Source organism: Heterodontus francisci, chromosome 23 (genome assembly GCF_036365525.1).
Source record: "Heterodontus francisci isolate sHetFra1 chromosome 23, sHetFra1.hap1, whole genome shotgun sequence".
Taxonomy (NCBI): Eukaryota; Metazoa; Chordata; class Chondrichthyes; order Heterodontiformes; family Heterodontidae; genus Heterodontus; species Heterodontus francisci.
The window spans coordinates 3,620,044-3,636,376 of NC_090393.1; the positions used below are offsets into that span (position 1 = coordinate 3,620,044).

Here is a 16,333-nt window from a genome sequence, read left to right on the forward strand (position 1 = left end):
AGGTGTAATTTGAACCTTTTCTCTTACTAATTGTGTATGTACGTGGGTGATGGACGTAGAGCAGTAGAAGTTATGCTTCAAAGGGAGTGACCACAAACTTGATCGCTTTCTATGAATTATTAACAAGTTTCTCCTAAATGGGATTGTGGCAACATCTTGCTGTGGTAGGTTTTCCAGTTGGTACTGATCTTGTACAAATATTTACTGTGCTGCTATTTAATTCCTTTCTGAACTTTTAGCTTGCAGCTATTAAAATACAGAAGAGAGGAATTTGGTAGCAGTACTTCAGGCATTTGCACAAGAATAGAACCGGCTGAAAAATCTACTGCACTATCACTTCTGGAGAACTATAGCTTGCGTATCTCTCTACATCAGTTTCTAGCTCAATGATTCTTTAATAAAATTACATTGCAGCAACATTTTAATTCTACTTTTGAGTGAAATTTGTTACACATGAAAATCTCTACAGTAAAGGGAATGACCGGTACATTACACACAACTCCACACCTTTGTAATAAGAAGCATACAGACATGTCAGTCCATTCACCTTTAAACTAATTGCTAAATTCTTGTTAGTCTTTTTTTTTAATTTAAAAAGGATTCCTTTTTGCTTCAGTTGCAGCAAGGTGGTGGGGAACTAAGAGGGTTGACTATGCTCTCTACTGCCCAGATGCTCTAACAGCTTTTCCAACTGTAGCCTTACCCCATCTGTTTCATGCAAGTTACTGGGAGTCAACAGACGTCGTCTCATTTCTCCTACGACAGGTAAGTCAGAAAGAATTTACATTTATATCACGCCTTTCGCAACCTCAGGGCGTCCCAAACGCTTTCCAGCCACTGAAGTACTTCTGAAGTGTAGTCAGTTGCAGGAAACTCAGCAATCAATTTGTGTACAGCGAGATCCCACAAACAGCAATGTGATAAATTACTAGATCATTTGTAATGTTGGTTGAGAAGTAAATGTAGCCTGGGCCACTAGGAGAACTCCCATGCTCCTCTTTGAATAGTGGCATGGGATCTTTAATGTTCACCTGAGAGGGCAGACAGGCCTCCATTTTACACCTCATTCAAATGACAGCACCTCTGACAGTGCCGCAATCTCTCAGTACTGCACTAGGAGTGTCAACCTCGATTATATACTCGCGTCTCTGGAGTGGGACTTAATGAGCCATGACTTTCTGACTTAGCAGCAGTAGTGATCCCACTGAGTCAAGGCTAAAGCCTTAGGTAAATGAAATCACATTTCCAATTAATCTGTGAAATTTTCCTCTGTTACCATTTTATTTTAACATAGATACATCTGCAATTTAACCTTCAAACACGGTTTAAAAAATAATTGAAATTCTCACAATAGAAATATGGTGGAAAGACGATGAAGGAATAATAGAAAGAAAGACAAAAGCAAAATACTGCGGACGCTGGAAATCTGAAATAAAAACAGAAAATGCTGGAAATACTCAGCAGGTCAGGCACTATCTGTGGAGAGAGAAACATTTAACATTTCAGGTCGATTACCTTTCATCAGAAAGAAAGACTTGTATTTATATAGTGTCTATCAAACCTCGGGACGTCCCAAAGCACTTTACAGCCATTGAAGTATTTTTGAATTGTAGTCATAATGTAGGATAATAATTTATAATATATAATATTTACATATAGGTTATGAGACATGAAAATGCAAGTGTTCTGGAACTGGATGGGAAAGAAGTTTCTGTATTCACTCCTTCAAAACCACGTGAAAAGTGGCTCCGCAAGAGGACGCATGTTAAAATAAGGGTATGAAAATATCTTTTAAAATCTTAAGGTGTGTGTTGTGGGTGATCTGATTTAATTTTTCTTGCAGTTAATTGAACAGTTGATATGAAGAATAAAATTCCCTTTTGCATTTTGTTGCACACAGAACGTTACAGCAAATCACCGAGTGAGTGATGTTATTGTTACTGAAGATGGTCCCCAAACACTGACCGGGAGATTTATGTATGGGCCTCTGGACATGGTTACACTGACTGGAGAAAAGGTGAATATTCTATTGCTGAAATTTATGATACACATGCTGTATCTGGGGCTTGCTTTGTTAACAGAAACTTTGTTACGAGAAACTTCTTCATACAGGGGGTTGTTTGAACAAGAAATGCTCTACCAGAAACAGTGATGGAAGCAGAATCCATAAAAATGCTGTGAGAGAAGTTGAGAAAAATTTGAAAAATAACAATTTTAAAAGGTACAGTGAAAGGGCAGGGAATGGGAAGAAGTGTTAGCCTTTCAGGGAGCCAGCACAGAGGCAATGGGCCTAGTGACCTGACTGTTGTGTTGTAAAATTATAGGCTGTGTTTGCTGACAACACAACCACTAGGTGGCACAGTACTAGCACATGCGCAAATGCAGCCTCATCCACTGAAACGTCACTGTGACGTTTTAGGCAGCTGCCAGGATTAAAGATGGCGCTGCCCAATTTATCTTAAAAAACAAATTAAATTCAATCGCTGCGATCCCACCCCAAACAAAAGCCCGCTTCTCTTCCCCGGTGCTGCCTCCCATGCCCGTCTACTTGCCGCTTGCTCCTGGCCTCGCCGTTTCCTTCCCTCATCCACTCGCCCCCTGCTTCAACCGCCCTCCCCACCAGTCGGCCACTCACTCCCCCTCGCCGCTTCATCCCCATCAGCCGCTCGCTTCGCTCACTGCTTCAACCCCACCCCCGTCGTCCACTTGTTCCCCCTCGTCACTTCATCCCCAGCAGCCGCTCGCTCCCGCCTCTTCCCCACCCCCCCCACTCCCTCCTGCTTCTCTCCCCCCCCCACCCCCACTCCTGCTTCCCACGGGGGAAGCAGAGGAGAGACACAGTAGCAATGTAGGGATAGGCAGGGGAGGGGACGGAGACTGCGAGCGAGAAACTGGTGAAGCAGGGGATGTTGGGTTCCCACTGCGTGTTGGGGCTGGGTGATGTTCCAGTACGGCTGCGTGATGACATTTTCATGCGCATGCGCAAATTAGTCCTGGCAAAAAAGTAGGCTGCACATGTGCGGCACCTTACTGACAGCAAGAGACAATTCTGCACATGTGCACAGCTGGGAGTGCTCTGATGATGTTGGCACGCCGGATGCATTGTCAGGAGTCACTTGGAAAATTAGATGATTTCTTTACCAAATAACAGTACCAGCAGGTTAACGTACAGTAAATAATCCATATTGAAGCCCTGTAGTAAGTTAGAGAGGGATCTTGTACTGTCAACATTCACTGACACATGTTTCAAAATGCCAGGCATTTTTATACTATGGCCGTGTGCCACATGTTGGTGTATTGTGTGTCTCGGTCACTGCCCTTGTAGGTATGGTTCAAGTATTCAGTTCCTTTATGTAACACAGCAGCAGTGGTAGTGTTGTCAGTTGCATGTTGAGAGTTTCCAGAAGTGGACCTGTGACGTCACGTGTGAAATATTTCCTCCTAACAATGGGTTGCTGAAGCTGGAGGTGAGCTTGATGGCATGCTGTATTCCTCACTGGGCATTTGTTGGACTGGCTGTCAGATCCATAAATGTAATGCTTTGCTTGGGTAGCTGCATTGGCTCCCCAAACCAAAACAATCACATGTTCTTTTAGAAGTGTGTGTGTGTGTGTGTGAGTTGACCCTGGGGACCTCAGAACTGAGGATGTCATTATTGGCAAATCTGTACTTGCTTTTCCCACACAGCAGCAATTCAATAAGTTACTAATACAGTGACTATAAATAACCACATTGCAGTTGGTTTTATGTCCTTACACTAATTAATGTTCCATTGTCCTTCTGCACATATGGGTTTTAGAATTCACTCTGTGACTGCATGGCTGATCACATCACAGTGTTTCTTTGCCATGGTGCGTGCTTTATAAAGTTAAGTATCTGCCAAGACTCAAGTACCTAACTTGCATGCTTCCTGTGGTCTCAAAGCCTGAGTGATGTCTTCAGACACCATGGTGATCAGCACAGTTTGCACCAAATTCATTACCAACCTGAAGCTGTGTGTCATGATTAACTGATAGAATCGCCTCAGTTGTGCAGTATAAAAAGCTTCCTTATAGTCTTACCTGCTTCCACTTCTACTTAGAACATATGGGTATTAAATAGGAATGTAATTTCAGGATTGGGGGCATGGACTGAATGGGGTACCCCCAGGATTGGTGCTGGGGCTGCTATTGCTGATGTACAAAAAGACTTGGGTGAGATTTTAATTCATTCAAAACATTCACTTACATAGAGTTAAAATCGGGCCTTGGAATCAGAAGCGTAAATTGGTCAAATTCATGGATTATATCAAATTGGGAGGGCAATGTGGGTTGAGTTTGAGTAAGCAGCCAAGGAATTTCCCAAAAGGATGTGTACAATATTTGCACATTCAACAGAGATTAAGTGGAAGGTCTTACACACTGAAAGAACAGATGGGTGCATATGTTGTACTAACTAGAGGAGAGGCTGAGAGAGATCTGGGAGTGGTAGTAGACTCAACGTCATCTCTGTCGATCTGTTGCACAGCGGCATTCAACAAAGCAAATGGAATACTGGGGTGTATTGCTAGAGAAGTAGAGTACATGTCTGAGAATATCATTCTAAAGCTCTGGACAGGTCAGAGCTTGAATTTTCTGGTCATGACAAGGGAAACGCCAATCCCTAAAACCAGGGCAGTAAAGGGTCATGAAGCTGAAACCAAAAGTCCAGGAACTGAGGTATGACAGACATGGACTCTTCACACTTGAATGAAGATAAATGTGAGGGCAGCGCATAAAAGTATATAAGATTCTAAGTGACCGCTTCATGGGTACTGACTGGTAAAATGCACATTCAGAATTGTCTTACATGTTCATTAATACTGGGAATGGAGACAAAAACTCTCAACTCATTCAAATGACTGTTGGATACTTTATTTTGCGGGTGAATATGGAAGAGTGAGCAAAGTAGGCTGAAGGCATCTCTCACCTGTAGCTGTCCTAGTGATGTAGAGATCATTGCTCCCCTCACCATCTTCTGCATACCCCTTTGCAACTTCTGTCAACATGGCCCAAGACTAAACCCTCTTCCCATCATCAGGCAATTTTTAGAAAAAATCCACGGTGTTGGAAGCTCATTTTGGCTAATTTTCTGTGTGTTATCTCATAAAATCTGAGTGGCCCAATCACCCTCTCAACCGCCTTCCACCAAAGACAAGGACAAAAGAATGAGTTCTTTGGGTTGTAAAATTTTGTTGGGCGGGATTAACATTTTCAGTTATTGGTCCTCCGTTGGATCTTGTCATTCCCACACGGGGCACCAACCTCTCCTGTGAGAAATGATGCAAAGGCCATAATCTTGGATTGTCCCAATGAAATTAACGTCTTTATATTCAAACTGTCAGCGAGCAACAAAATCAAAACTCCCAAAATCCGGCCCAGGAGGCCAACATAGTGCACCAATCTATCCTGTTCTGTTAAAGGTAGCCAATATATAATCTAAAGTTTAAAAATTCTTGCTCTTCCCTGAAGAAGGCTTAGAAAGCGACCCACTAGAAAGGCATTGAGCGTGATTTTGAGTTGTGTGAACAAGGTCTATGTGTCTAATGCTGTTCAATGAATTGCAGCACAGGGTTTTTTTTAATTCATTTACAAAATGTGGGCATCTCTGGCTAGGCCAGCATTTATTGCCCATCCCTAATTGCCCTTGAAAAGGTGATGGTGAACCACCACCTTGAACCACTGCAGTCCATGTGGATTATAGCTTTTCGTAGCAATTTTTGATACAACTGTGTAGCCGACTGGGCCATTTCAGAGGGCATTTAAGAGTCAACCACAGACCAGGTAAGAATGGCATATTTCCTTCCCTAAGAGATACTAGTGAATCATTTGGGATTTTATGGTAATCCGGATACTAACTTTTTATTCCAGATTTATTAATGAACTTTAATTAAATTTAAATTCCCCAGCTGCCATGCTGGGATTTAAACTCATGTCTCTGGATTATTTGTCCAGGTGGCTGGATTACTAGTCCAGTAACATAACCACTATGCTACCATTCCCTATTTATACATATGAACCATATACTTTTCACTTCTTCATCCTAGAGCAGGTTTCATCACTAAACAATGGCACAAAATAACCAGAAGGTTAACCTCAGGATCTGCTATTGTGGGGTATGATAGCATAGTGGTTATGTTACTGGACTGTATCAGTAATAGTGGCCATGGAACTACCGGATTGTCATAAAAACCCATCTGGTTCACTAATGCCCTTACCCAGTCTGGCCTATATGTGACTCCAGACCCACAGCAATGTGGTTGATTCTTAATTGCCCTCTGAAATGGCCTAGTAAGCTAAACAATTACCTACATAGCAGCACTGTGGGTGTCCCTACACCACACAGACTTTAGTTGTTCAAGAATTTGGCTCACCACCACCTTCTCGAGGGCAATTAGAGATGGGCAATAAATGCTAGCCACACACACATCCGAGGGATGAATTTAAAAAAGCACACATAAGTCAAATCCGGTTCTAACTTTCTCTGTTAGCCTAGTTTTCTCTATGTAACTCACCAAATTTCATTTAACTCACCCAGTTTAATCATGCCAGCTTAGTCACATGAAGGAAACCAGCCCTCAAAACAATCCAAGCTGTACATAAATAGTTTTCCCACAATACTGCTTCAGGGGCAGGTGTGCAGAAAATCCAATCTGAGTGCAAAGAGAATATTCATCACTGTCAATACTCCAATTTATTCAGAAGAGGATTGTCTACACAGGCAAAGTCTACATTCCTTTGATTCTGCTACTTAGAATAGGCTGTGCCTTGTGATATAGGGTTTATAAAGGGAAGAATGTGCGCTATTTGAAATAGAATCAGATCATTTGAAACATAACTCATAACATCCTGAGTGTGGAGTGCCCTCTTTGACACCTAATAAAGGTGTAAAGGCTTTCTGTAGTAAATTCCTTTCCACAGGGTTGTGGATCTCTGCTGTTCCATTAGCTTTCTGGAATACAAACCACGTCTTGGATGTTTTAAGTCTGTTAAATGAGTGGCTGTAGAGAGTGTTGTTTACTATCTTTCAGCTTGTAGTCTAGTTCTGTCTGATGCTCTGTATAATGATCCTACTTTCTACTGTCCCACAGAGGGATCTGGGCCAATGCAACTGATAACCAGATTGCTGGGCCTGTAACGCCAGTAAATTGCTTCGAGGATCGACCTGATCTTGTCTGTGGCATCTTTGTAAAACCTATTTTGCCAGAGACGAGTGATAGTAGACTGTATTCGCTGGTGCCTTGGTATATTTGATTTTGCAACAGCTAATGCATGTTACATTTTTGTTTTTTATTTTCTTTCAACAGGTGGACATTCATATCATGACTCAGCCTCCCACAGGAGAGTGGGTTTATTTTGACACTGACATCACAAATAGCAGTGGCAGAATTTCCTATGTTATCCCAAAGAACAAAAGACTGGGAATTGGTGTTTATCCAGTAAAAATGGTGATTAGGTAATTGTGTGGATTTTAGACTTGGAAATTGTTAGAATATCAATGTGCAGAGAATACCAGGAAATATATTTTCTTTATACAAACTCACCTTTCTTAGTATTTCTAAATAGTTGCACAGTTTAAAAAAAATTAAAATAATTAATGCAGAAAGTTGATAAGGTCTTAGTGAAGAACATTATGACTACATGTGTAGATTCTGTGTTTAAAATTCAACCCAGTCTGATGAGATGAGAGCTTGATTTCTCCAGCCACCAGCAACCCATCCACATGAAATAAATTTTGCCAATCTCATCCAGTTCCTAGGGGCACAGCAGCAAAGTGCCCAGTGTGTACCATCTACAAAATGTACTGCAGCAACTCAGCAAGGCTCCTTCGACAGCACCTTCCAAACCCGCGACCTCTACCATCTAGAAGAACAAGGGCAGCAGATGCGGCTGAGCATCACTGGCAAGGACAACATTTATTGCCCATCCCAAATTGCCCTTGAGAAGGTGGTGGTGAGCCTTGCCTTCTTGAACCGCTGCAGTCCATTTGGGGTTGGTACACCCACAGTGCTGTTAGGAAGGGGGTTCCAGGATTTTGACCCAGTGACAGTGAAGAAACAGCGATATAGTTCCAAGTCAGGATGGTGTGTGGCTTGGAGAGGTATTTGCAGGTGTTGGAGTTCCCATGCATCTGCCGCCCTTGTCCTTCTAGGTGGTAGAGGTTGCGAGTTTGGAAGGTGCTGTCAGAGGAGCCTTGGTGAGTTGCTGCAGTGCATCTTGTAGATGGTACACACTGCTGCCCCACTATGCATTGTGCTGGAGGGAGTGAATGTTGAAGGTGGTAGATGGGGGCTGATCAAACGAGCTGTTTTGTCCTGGATGGTGTCGAGCTTCTTGAGTGTTGTTGGAGCTGCATCCATCCAGGCAAGTGGAGAGTATTCCATCACACTCCTGACTTGTGCCTTGTAGATGGTGGACAGGCTTTGGGGAGTCAGGAGCTGAGTTACTCACCGCAGAATTCCCAGTCTCTGACCTGCTCTTGGAGCCTCAGTATTTATATGGCTGCTCCAGTTAAGTTTCTGGTCAATGGTAACCCCCAGGATGTTGATGATATAGTGATTATGTAACTGGATTGATTATCCAAAGAATGACTCTATGACTCGAATGCAATTTAAAATCCCATCGTGACTTTCTTGAGAATTTGAATTAATTTAAAATGTGGAAATAAAAAGCTGGTCTCAATTAAAGTGACCATGAAGCTGTTGGACTGTCATATAAACCAAACCGATTCCCTAATTCGCTAATCCAGTCAAGAGATTTTATTTTTTATTTAGAGATACAGCACTGAAACAGGCCCTTCGGCCCACCGAGTCTGTGCCGACCAACAACCACTCATTTATACTAACCCTACAGTAATCCCATATTCCCTACCACCTACCTACACTAGGGGTAATTTGCAATGGCCAATTTACCTATCACCTGCAAGTCTTTGGCGGTGGGAGGAAACCGGAGCACCCGGCAAAAACCCACGCGGTCACAGGGAGAACTTGCAAACTCCGCACAGGCAGTACCCAGAATTGAACCCGGGTCCCTGGAGCTGTGAGGCTGCAGTGCTAACCACTGTGCCGCCTTATTCTAGGCTAACCGTCCCAGTGCAGTGCAGAGGGACTGCTGCACAGTCAGAGGTGCTGTCTTTCAGATGAGACAAACTGAGGTCCTGTCCGCCCCCTCAAGTGGACATAAAAGTTTCCATGGCACTATTTTGAAGAATATTTGAGTCTTCCCATGTCCTGGCCAATATTTATCCCTCAATCAACATCACTCAGCAGGATTTCTAGAGTGGGGGATTCAGGGATGTTAATGCCATTGAATATCAAGGGGAGATGGTTAGATTCTGTCTTGTTGGAGATGGTCATTGTCTGGCACTTGTATGACAGGAATGTTACTTGCTACTTATCAGCCCAAGCCTGGATATTGTCCAGGTCTTGCTGCATTTCTACCCAGACTGCTTCAGTATCTGAGGAGTCCTGAATGGTGCTGAACATTGTGCAATCATCAGCGAACATCCCACTTCTGAACATATGATTGAAGGAAGGTCATTGGTGAAGCAGATGATAATGGTTGAGCCTAGGACAGTACCCTGAGGAACTCCTACAGTGATGTCCTGGAGCTGAGATAATTGACCCCTAACAACCACAACCGTCTTCCTTTGCGCTAGATGTGACTCCAACTAGTGGAGAGTTTTCCCCCTGATTCCCATTGACTCCAGTTTTGCTAGGTCTGCTCTTAAGGGCAGTCACTCTTGCCTCACCTCTTGAGTTCTGTTCTTTTGTCCATGTTTGAACTAATTACCTGCCACTACTGCTGTAGTGTGAGCTTGCTTTAATTGCCTGCGAAAAGGATTTTCTTATATCTTTTTTCTAGGGGAGATCATACGTCTGGAGATAGCTACATAACTGTTCTGCCAAAAGGAACAGAGTGTGTGGTGTTTAGTATCGATGGGTCATTCGCAGCTAGTGTCTCCATAATGGGTAGTGATCCCAAGGTCAGAGCTGGAGCAGTGGATGTTGTAAGGTAAATGTAAATGATGCACCTTAACTAGCAAAACATCAGTGTCACTGAGAAAGTGGGGTATATGTTCCTCCTTTAAATTTAGCAAAATCGTTTGCATGGTTACCAAAGTAAGGAAAACTATTTTACAACACCTGGCTTGCTATTTGTGGTTAAATAAACTATGCTCAGTAGATGTGTTTGTCCTTGCTAAAGTGTGCACTGATCCTGCACAATAAGTAAAATATTGCAGATGCTGGAACAAAGAACAAAGAACAGTACAGCACAGGAACAGGCAATTCGGCCCTCCAAGCCTGCGCCGATCTTGATGCCTGCCTAAACTAAAACCTTCTGCACTTCCGGGGTCCGTATAGATTTTTTTAGATTTTTAGATTTAGAGATACAGCACTGAAACAGGCCCTTCGGCCCACCGAGTCTGTGCCGACCATCAACCACCCATTTATACTAATCCTACACTAATCCCATATTCCTACCAACCATCCCCACCTGTCCCTATATTTCCCTACCACCTACCTATACTAGTGACAATTTATAATGGTCAATTTTACCTACCAACCTGCAAGTCTTTTGGCTTGTGGGAGGAAACCGGAGCACCCGGAGGAAACCCACGCAGACACAGGGAGAACTTGCAAACTCCAGACAGGCAGTACCCAGAATCGAACCCGGGTCCCTGGAGCTGTGAGGCTGCAGTGCTAACCACTGCGCCACTGTGCCGCCCTCTATTCCCATCCTATTCATGTATTTGTCAAGATGCCTCTAAAACGTCGCTATCGTACCTGCTTCCACCACCTCCCCCAGCAACAAGTTCCAGGCACTTACCACCCTCTGTGTAAAGAACTTGCCTCGCACATCCCCTCTAAACTTTGCCCCTCTCACCTTAAACCTATGTCCCCTAGTAACTGACTCTTCCACCCTGGGAAAAAGCTTCTGTCTATCCACTCTGTCCATGCCGCTCATAACTTTGTAAACCTCTATCATGTCGCCCCTCCACCTCCGTCATTCCAGTGAAAACAATCCAGGTTTATCCAACCTCTCCTCATAGCTAATGCACTCCAGACCAGGCAACATCCTGGTAAACCTCTTCTGTACCTTCTCCAAAGCCTCCACATCCTTCTGGTAGTGTGGCGACCAGAATTGCACGCAATATTCTAAATGTGGCCTAACTAAAGTTCTGTACAGCTGCAACATGACTTGCCAATTTTTATACTCTATGCCCCGACCGATGAAGGCAAGCATGCCGTATGCCTTCTTGACTACCTTATCCACCTGCGTTGCCACTTTCAGTGACCTGTGGACCTGTACGCCCAGATCTCTCTGCCTGTCAATACTCCTAAGGGTTCTGCCATTTACTGTATACCTCCCACCTGCATTAGACCTTCCAAAATGCATTACCTCACATTTGTCCGGATTAAACTCCATCTGCCATTTCTCCGCCCAAGTCTCCAACCGATCTATATTCTGCTGTATCCTCTGACAATCCTCATCACTATCCGCAACTCCAGCAACCTTTGTGTCGTCTGCAAACTTACTAATCAGACCAGCTACATTTTCCTCCAAATCATTTATATATACTACAAACAGCAAAGGTCCCAGCACTGATCCCTGCGGAACACCCTCCATTCAGAAAAGCACCCTTCCACTGCTACCCTCTGTGTTCTATGACCGAGCCAGTTCTGTATCCATCTTGCCAGCTCACCTCTGATCCCGTGTGACTTCACCTTTTGTACCAGTCTGCCATGAGGGACCTTGTCAGAGGCTTTACTGAGGTTCATATAGAAAACATCCACTGCCCTTCCTTCATCAATCATCTTTGTCACTTCCTCAAAAAGCTCAATCAAATTCGTGAGACACGACCTCCCCTTCACAAAACACCTCCCCTTCATAAAAACACAAAATGCAGGAAACATGCAGCAGGTCAGTCGGCATCTGTGAAAAGAGGAACAAAAGGGTAAATACACATGAGAATTGAAAAGTTGGGCTGGATTTTCCGTCAGGCATCAGGATCTATATGGCCCCAAGCCTGCCCATGTCGTCAGCGCGTCGTCTGGCCGAACCTTCCAGGAGGCAGCCTCCTAATTGGCTGCCACCGCCCTTGCCATCCTATTAAGGATGGCGGTGGGCTCCCGATGCTGCAGGGCCAATCAGAGAGCCCAGAGTAATGTCAGGTCGGCAGCCCCACCAGGAGAGAAGGGCGCTGCCAAGGCAGGCAGGCGAGCGTAAGGGCGCCTCAACATGAAGGTGCCCTCAGGTGCCTGCATAGAGGCCCGAAGCCAGTAGGGGTCTTGAGATGGAGGAGCAACCCCTCTGCAGGCCTAGTCACCACCAGGACTGCAGCCTTTCATCCTCGCAGCCCTGTCATTGGTGCATGGAGCCTCTGGCTGCCTCCATTAAGCTAGCGGCCTCCGCACATGGCCGGGAGCTGCTCCAACGCCGGTAAAATACCAGCAGTGGTGCAAAATGGACCTTAATTGGGGCCTTAATTGGCTTCCCACCTCCGTGGAGCGGACAGCCAACCCAGTCCCTGAGTCAGAGAGCCATGCCAATGCTGTTTCCCCCTATTTTCCTGGCCCTCCCCCTCCACCCACCGCCTCCAACCCTGTCTGCATGGGGTCAGGTAAATCTAGCCCGTTATCTCCATTTCTCATTCCACAGGAGCTGCCTGACATGCTGAGTATTTCCAAACTGTGTTGTCATTTTGTGTCCGTCCTTTAATTTTGGTAATATATTTTTCTACTGTAAGTGTAAACATTTTGCATTTTCTCCTTTTATGTTTGATGCATTAAGATTTTTCAGGCATCACTATCTCTCAGTGTCTTGGAGCTTAGGCGACATGCTTTTAGCCACATAACACAGAATTACTGAGAGAATTTCACCATAGAATTTGCATATGCAGTAAGTTTAATAGAAAACACCTCACACACAATACAGTTAAATGTACTTCACGTTAGGATATTTCTGAACATCTCCCAACATTCAGTCACCAAGGAAGTAAAACACTCAACAATCAAAATACTCCCACAGACTGCTTTTCATTTTGCCTTTTTACCAACAAACACACACAAAGGTTAAAGTGCATAGAAACAGGAGGCCATTCAACCCCCTCGAGCCTGTTTGCCATTCAGTTTAGCTCATGGCAAATCTGTATTTTAAGTTCATTTACCAAACTTTGCTCCATATCCTTTAATACCCTTGCCTGACAAAAATCTAACAATCTCTACTTTGAAAGTTTCAATTGACCCCCAGCCTCAAAAGCATGTTGGGGGAGAGAGTTGCAGATTTCCACTACCCTTTGTGTGAAGAAGTGCTTCCTGACATCACCTCTGAACGGCCTGGCTCTAATTTTAAGATATTGCTCCCTTGTTCTGGGCTCCCCCACCAGAGGAAATAGCTTCCCTCTGTCAACCCTATCAAATCCTTTCATCATCAATTAGATCACCCCTTATTCTTCTATATTTGAGGGAATACAAACCTGATCTGTGCAACTTGTCATTTAACCCTTTTAGCCCCAATATCATTCTGATGAATACATGTGCACACCATGTGACTATGGGTACTGAGATCACGGGCCCAACAATTGTGTCTGTTACTCTCACCCCTGCTGAGACTTCATTCGAGAAACTGACATGTTGGTATGAAATGAGTTAGTAAATTAAGCATCCGGGTAGTGGGACTGCTGACGGAATCTGGATAAGTGATGGATATTAATAACTTTTGGAAGAACAGCAGTATTTGCCAGAGTGCAGGAGTCCCAGTGCCAGACATTACTGCAGGCCAATCCAGTTATACTCAATTCCATTGTAGATTTTGTCTGGTTAATAAAGACATTTTGCATCTGAACCATAATATTTTGACCCAGAAAATGTGCAGTGAATAAATTTGTAAACCACTTTTGAAATATCTAGTTACATTTAATCTGTTGCATTAAGTGAGGGCTTGTTGCTAATCTGTTGAAGATATTGCAGCTAATGGTCTTGAATGTGGGGTCTCCATGACCTTTGTAGTGCGTGCATTACCCCGATGGTGTTACATATATACAGGCATATCTAAATAAGAACATTTCATCAGAATATTTACACATTAAAACTGGAAGATGCACAAAGTGTAATTTCCATAAGAATAAGCTTGAGCAATTTTAGTGCAGAATCTGAATCATGTTACAGCCTTTAGTATTCTCTCATATTTCTTTCTGATAATGTTGTATAGAAATTAGGGCTGGATTTTGTTCTCCCCCAGGCATTGGGGTCCGTGGCGTGGCGGGGCAGGGCAGGGGGTCCTGAAGATGCCTCCGGGAGAGGGCCTGCACACACCTTGACACCAGGAGGGCCTAGCCCAATATTGTCGGCAGTGGCAAGGCCTCAGCGATGGGACCTCCATTTGCATATTTAAATTAATTAAAATTCATGAATTAATTATACTTACGTTGCTGCCTGAGTTCCCGCTCCGATCTTCGGCCTGGTGGCCGGCACGCCTTCAGATCACCGTCCGGGGAAATGAGGTGCCACACTGGTGGGGAGGGGGGAGGAGGTAAGTTTATCAGTGCGGGTGGTGGGGGAGGGAGAACGGGGTCAAAGTAACGTCATTGCTACATTAATGATGCTATACAAATGCAAGTTGTTGTTGATGTCACTTGTACGTGTTGGATCTCCTCCAGCTCAGGTTAGAGTAATTATAATAAATGAATGCAAGAGATTGTCACAGAACTGAATAGACCATGTTTTGCATGATCTAGGGCATCTGCAGAAAGGAACAAAATTCTGAATGAGTTACTGGCTGTATAGCATAAGAACATAAAATTGAACTTGGGTAAGAGAATTTTGGGCGTATCACTGATCATGTTGAGACCTGTGAAAGTAGAACCTTTTAACAGTAATTGTTAATCAGCTGTTGTGTTCACAGGCACTGGCAGGATCTTGGTTACTTCATTATATACGTAACGGGGCGACCTGATATGCAGAAGCAGAGAGTGGTGGCTTGGCTGGCTCAGCATAACTTCCCCCATGGAATCGTCTCCTTCTGTGATGGACTCGTTCACGATCCTCTCAGGCACAAAGCCAACTTCCTTCGCAGCCTCATGCAAGATGTAAGCATTTCATTTTTTAAATGTACTGTATCTCATGTAATGTTTAAATTATTGATGATCAGCTCTAATTTTATCCTTGTTCATACATCTCTTTTTTGGTTAAACGGTGACTAATAATTTAATGTCTTAATCCCTAATGTCTCCGAGTGTTAATTCTGCTGTATATTTCTGAAACTTGCAGGTATCGATGAAGATTCATGCAGCGTATGGATCCACAAAGGATATTTCAGTTTACAGTCCCCTTGGCTTATCACCATCACAAATCTACATTGTAGGTCGTCCATCTAAGAAGTACCAACATCAGTGTCAGGTATTGTTTCACACCGTCAGAACTTTTTAAAGTAGATGGATAGTATCACAGAATTTTTCCAGCACAGAAGGAGGTCATGCGGCCCATCGTGTCTGCACCAGCTGTCCGAATGAGTGCCATTCCCCGCCTTACCTGCTTAAACTTGCCCATTCTTCCTTTTCAGATAACTACCTAATTCCCTTTTGAATACCTCGATTGAATCTGCCTCCACCACAATCTCTGGCAGTACATTCCAGACCTTAACCACTCACTGCATGAAGAAGTTTTTCCTCATGTCACCATTGCTTCTTTTGCCAATTACCTTAAATATGTGCCCTTTTGTTTTTGATCCTTTCACGAGTGGGAACAGTTTTTCCCTATCTGCTCTGTCCAGATCCCTCATGATTTTGAATACCTCTATCTAATCTGCTCTCAGCCTTCTCTTGTCCAAGGAAAACAGCCCCAGTATCTCCAATCCACCTTTGTAAATAAAGTTCCTCATCCCTGGAACTATTGTTGTGAATCTTTTCTGCACTGTTCGTTCACATCTTTCCGAAAGTGCAGTGCCCAGAACTGGACGCAGTATTCTAGTTGAGGCCAAACCGGTGTTTTATATACAGGTTTAACATAACCTCCTTGTTCTATTAATAAAGCCCAGGATACTGTATGCTTTATTAACCGCTCTCTCAACCTGTGCTGCCACCTTCAATGACTTATGCACATATACACCCAGGTCCCTCTGCTCCTGCACCCGCTTTAGAGTTGTACCCTTTATTTTATATTGTCTGTCAATGTTCCACCAACTTGTCTATGTCTTTTTGAAGTTCTACACTATCCTCCTCACAGTTCACAATGCTTCCAAGTTTTATATCATCGGCAAATTTGGAAATTGTGCCCTGTACACCAAGGTCTAGGTCATTAATATATATCAGGAAG

General features: G+C 43.8%; 1 protein-coding gene across 11 annotated transcripts in view; it reads left to right on the forward strand.

Annotated features, from left to right (window-relative positions):
• Nucleotides 1-16,333, forward strand: part of LOC137382536 (membrane-associated phosphatidylinositol transfer protein 2) — a 512,884-nt gene that overhangs the window by 485,579 nt on the left and 10,972 nt on the right. For all 11 annotated transcript variants that reach the window (XR_010977216.1, XM_068054553.1, XM_068054552.1 and 8 more), the window contains 7 exons: nucleotides 617-765; nucleotides 1,660-1,776; nucleotides 1,901-2,017; nucleotides 7,325-7,473; nucleotides 9,882-10,031; nucleotides 14,925-15,108; nucleotides 15,290-15,418. Coding sequence is in view for 10 of the 11 variants with exons in the window: in XM_068054553.1 (XP_067910654.1) it covers nucleotides 617-765; nucleotides 1,660-1,776; nucleotides 1,901-2,017; nucleotides 7,325-7,473; nucleotides 9,882-10,031; nucleotides 14,925-15,108; nucleotides 15,290-15,418 (995 nt within the window). In the remaining variant the exon portion in view is untranslated. The remainder of the gene's footprint in view (nucleotides 1-616; nucleotides 766-1,659; nucleotides 1,777-1,900; nucleotides 2,018-7,324; nucleotides 7,474-9,881; nucleotides 10,032-14,924; nucleotides 15,109-15,289; nucleotides 15,419-16,333) is intronic.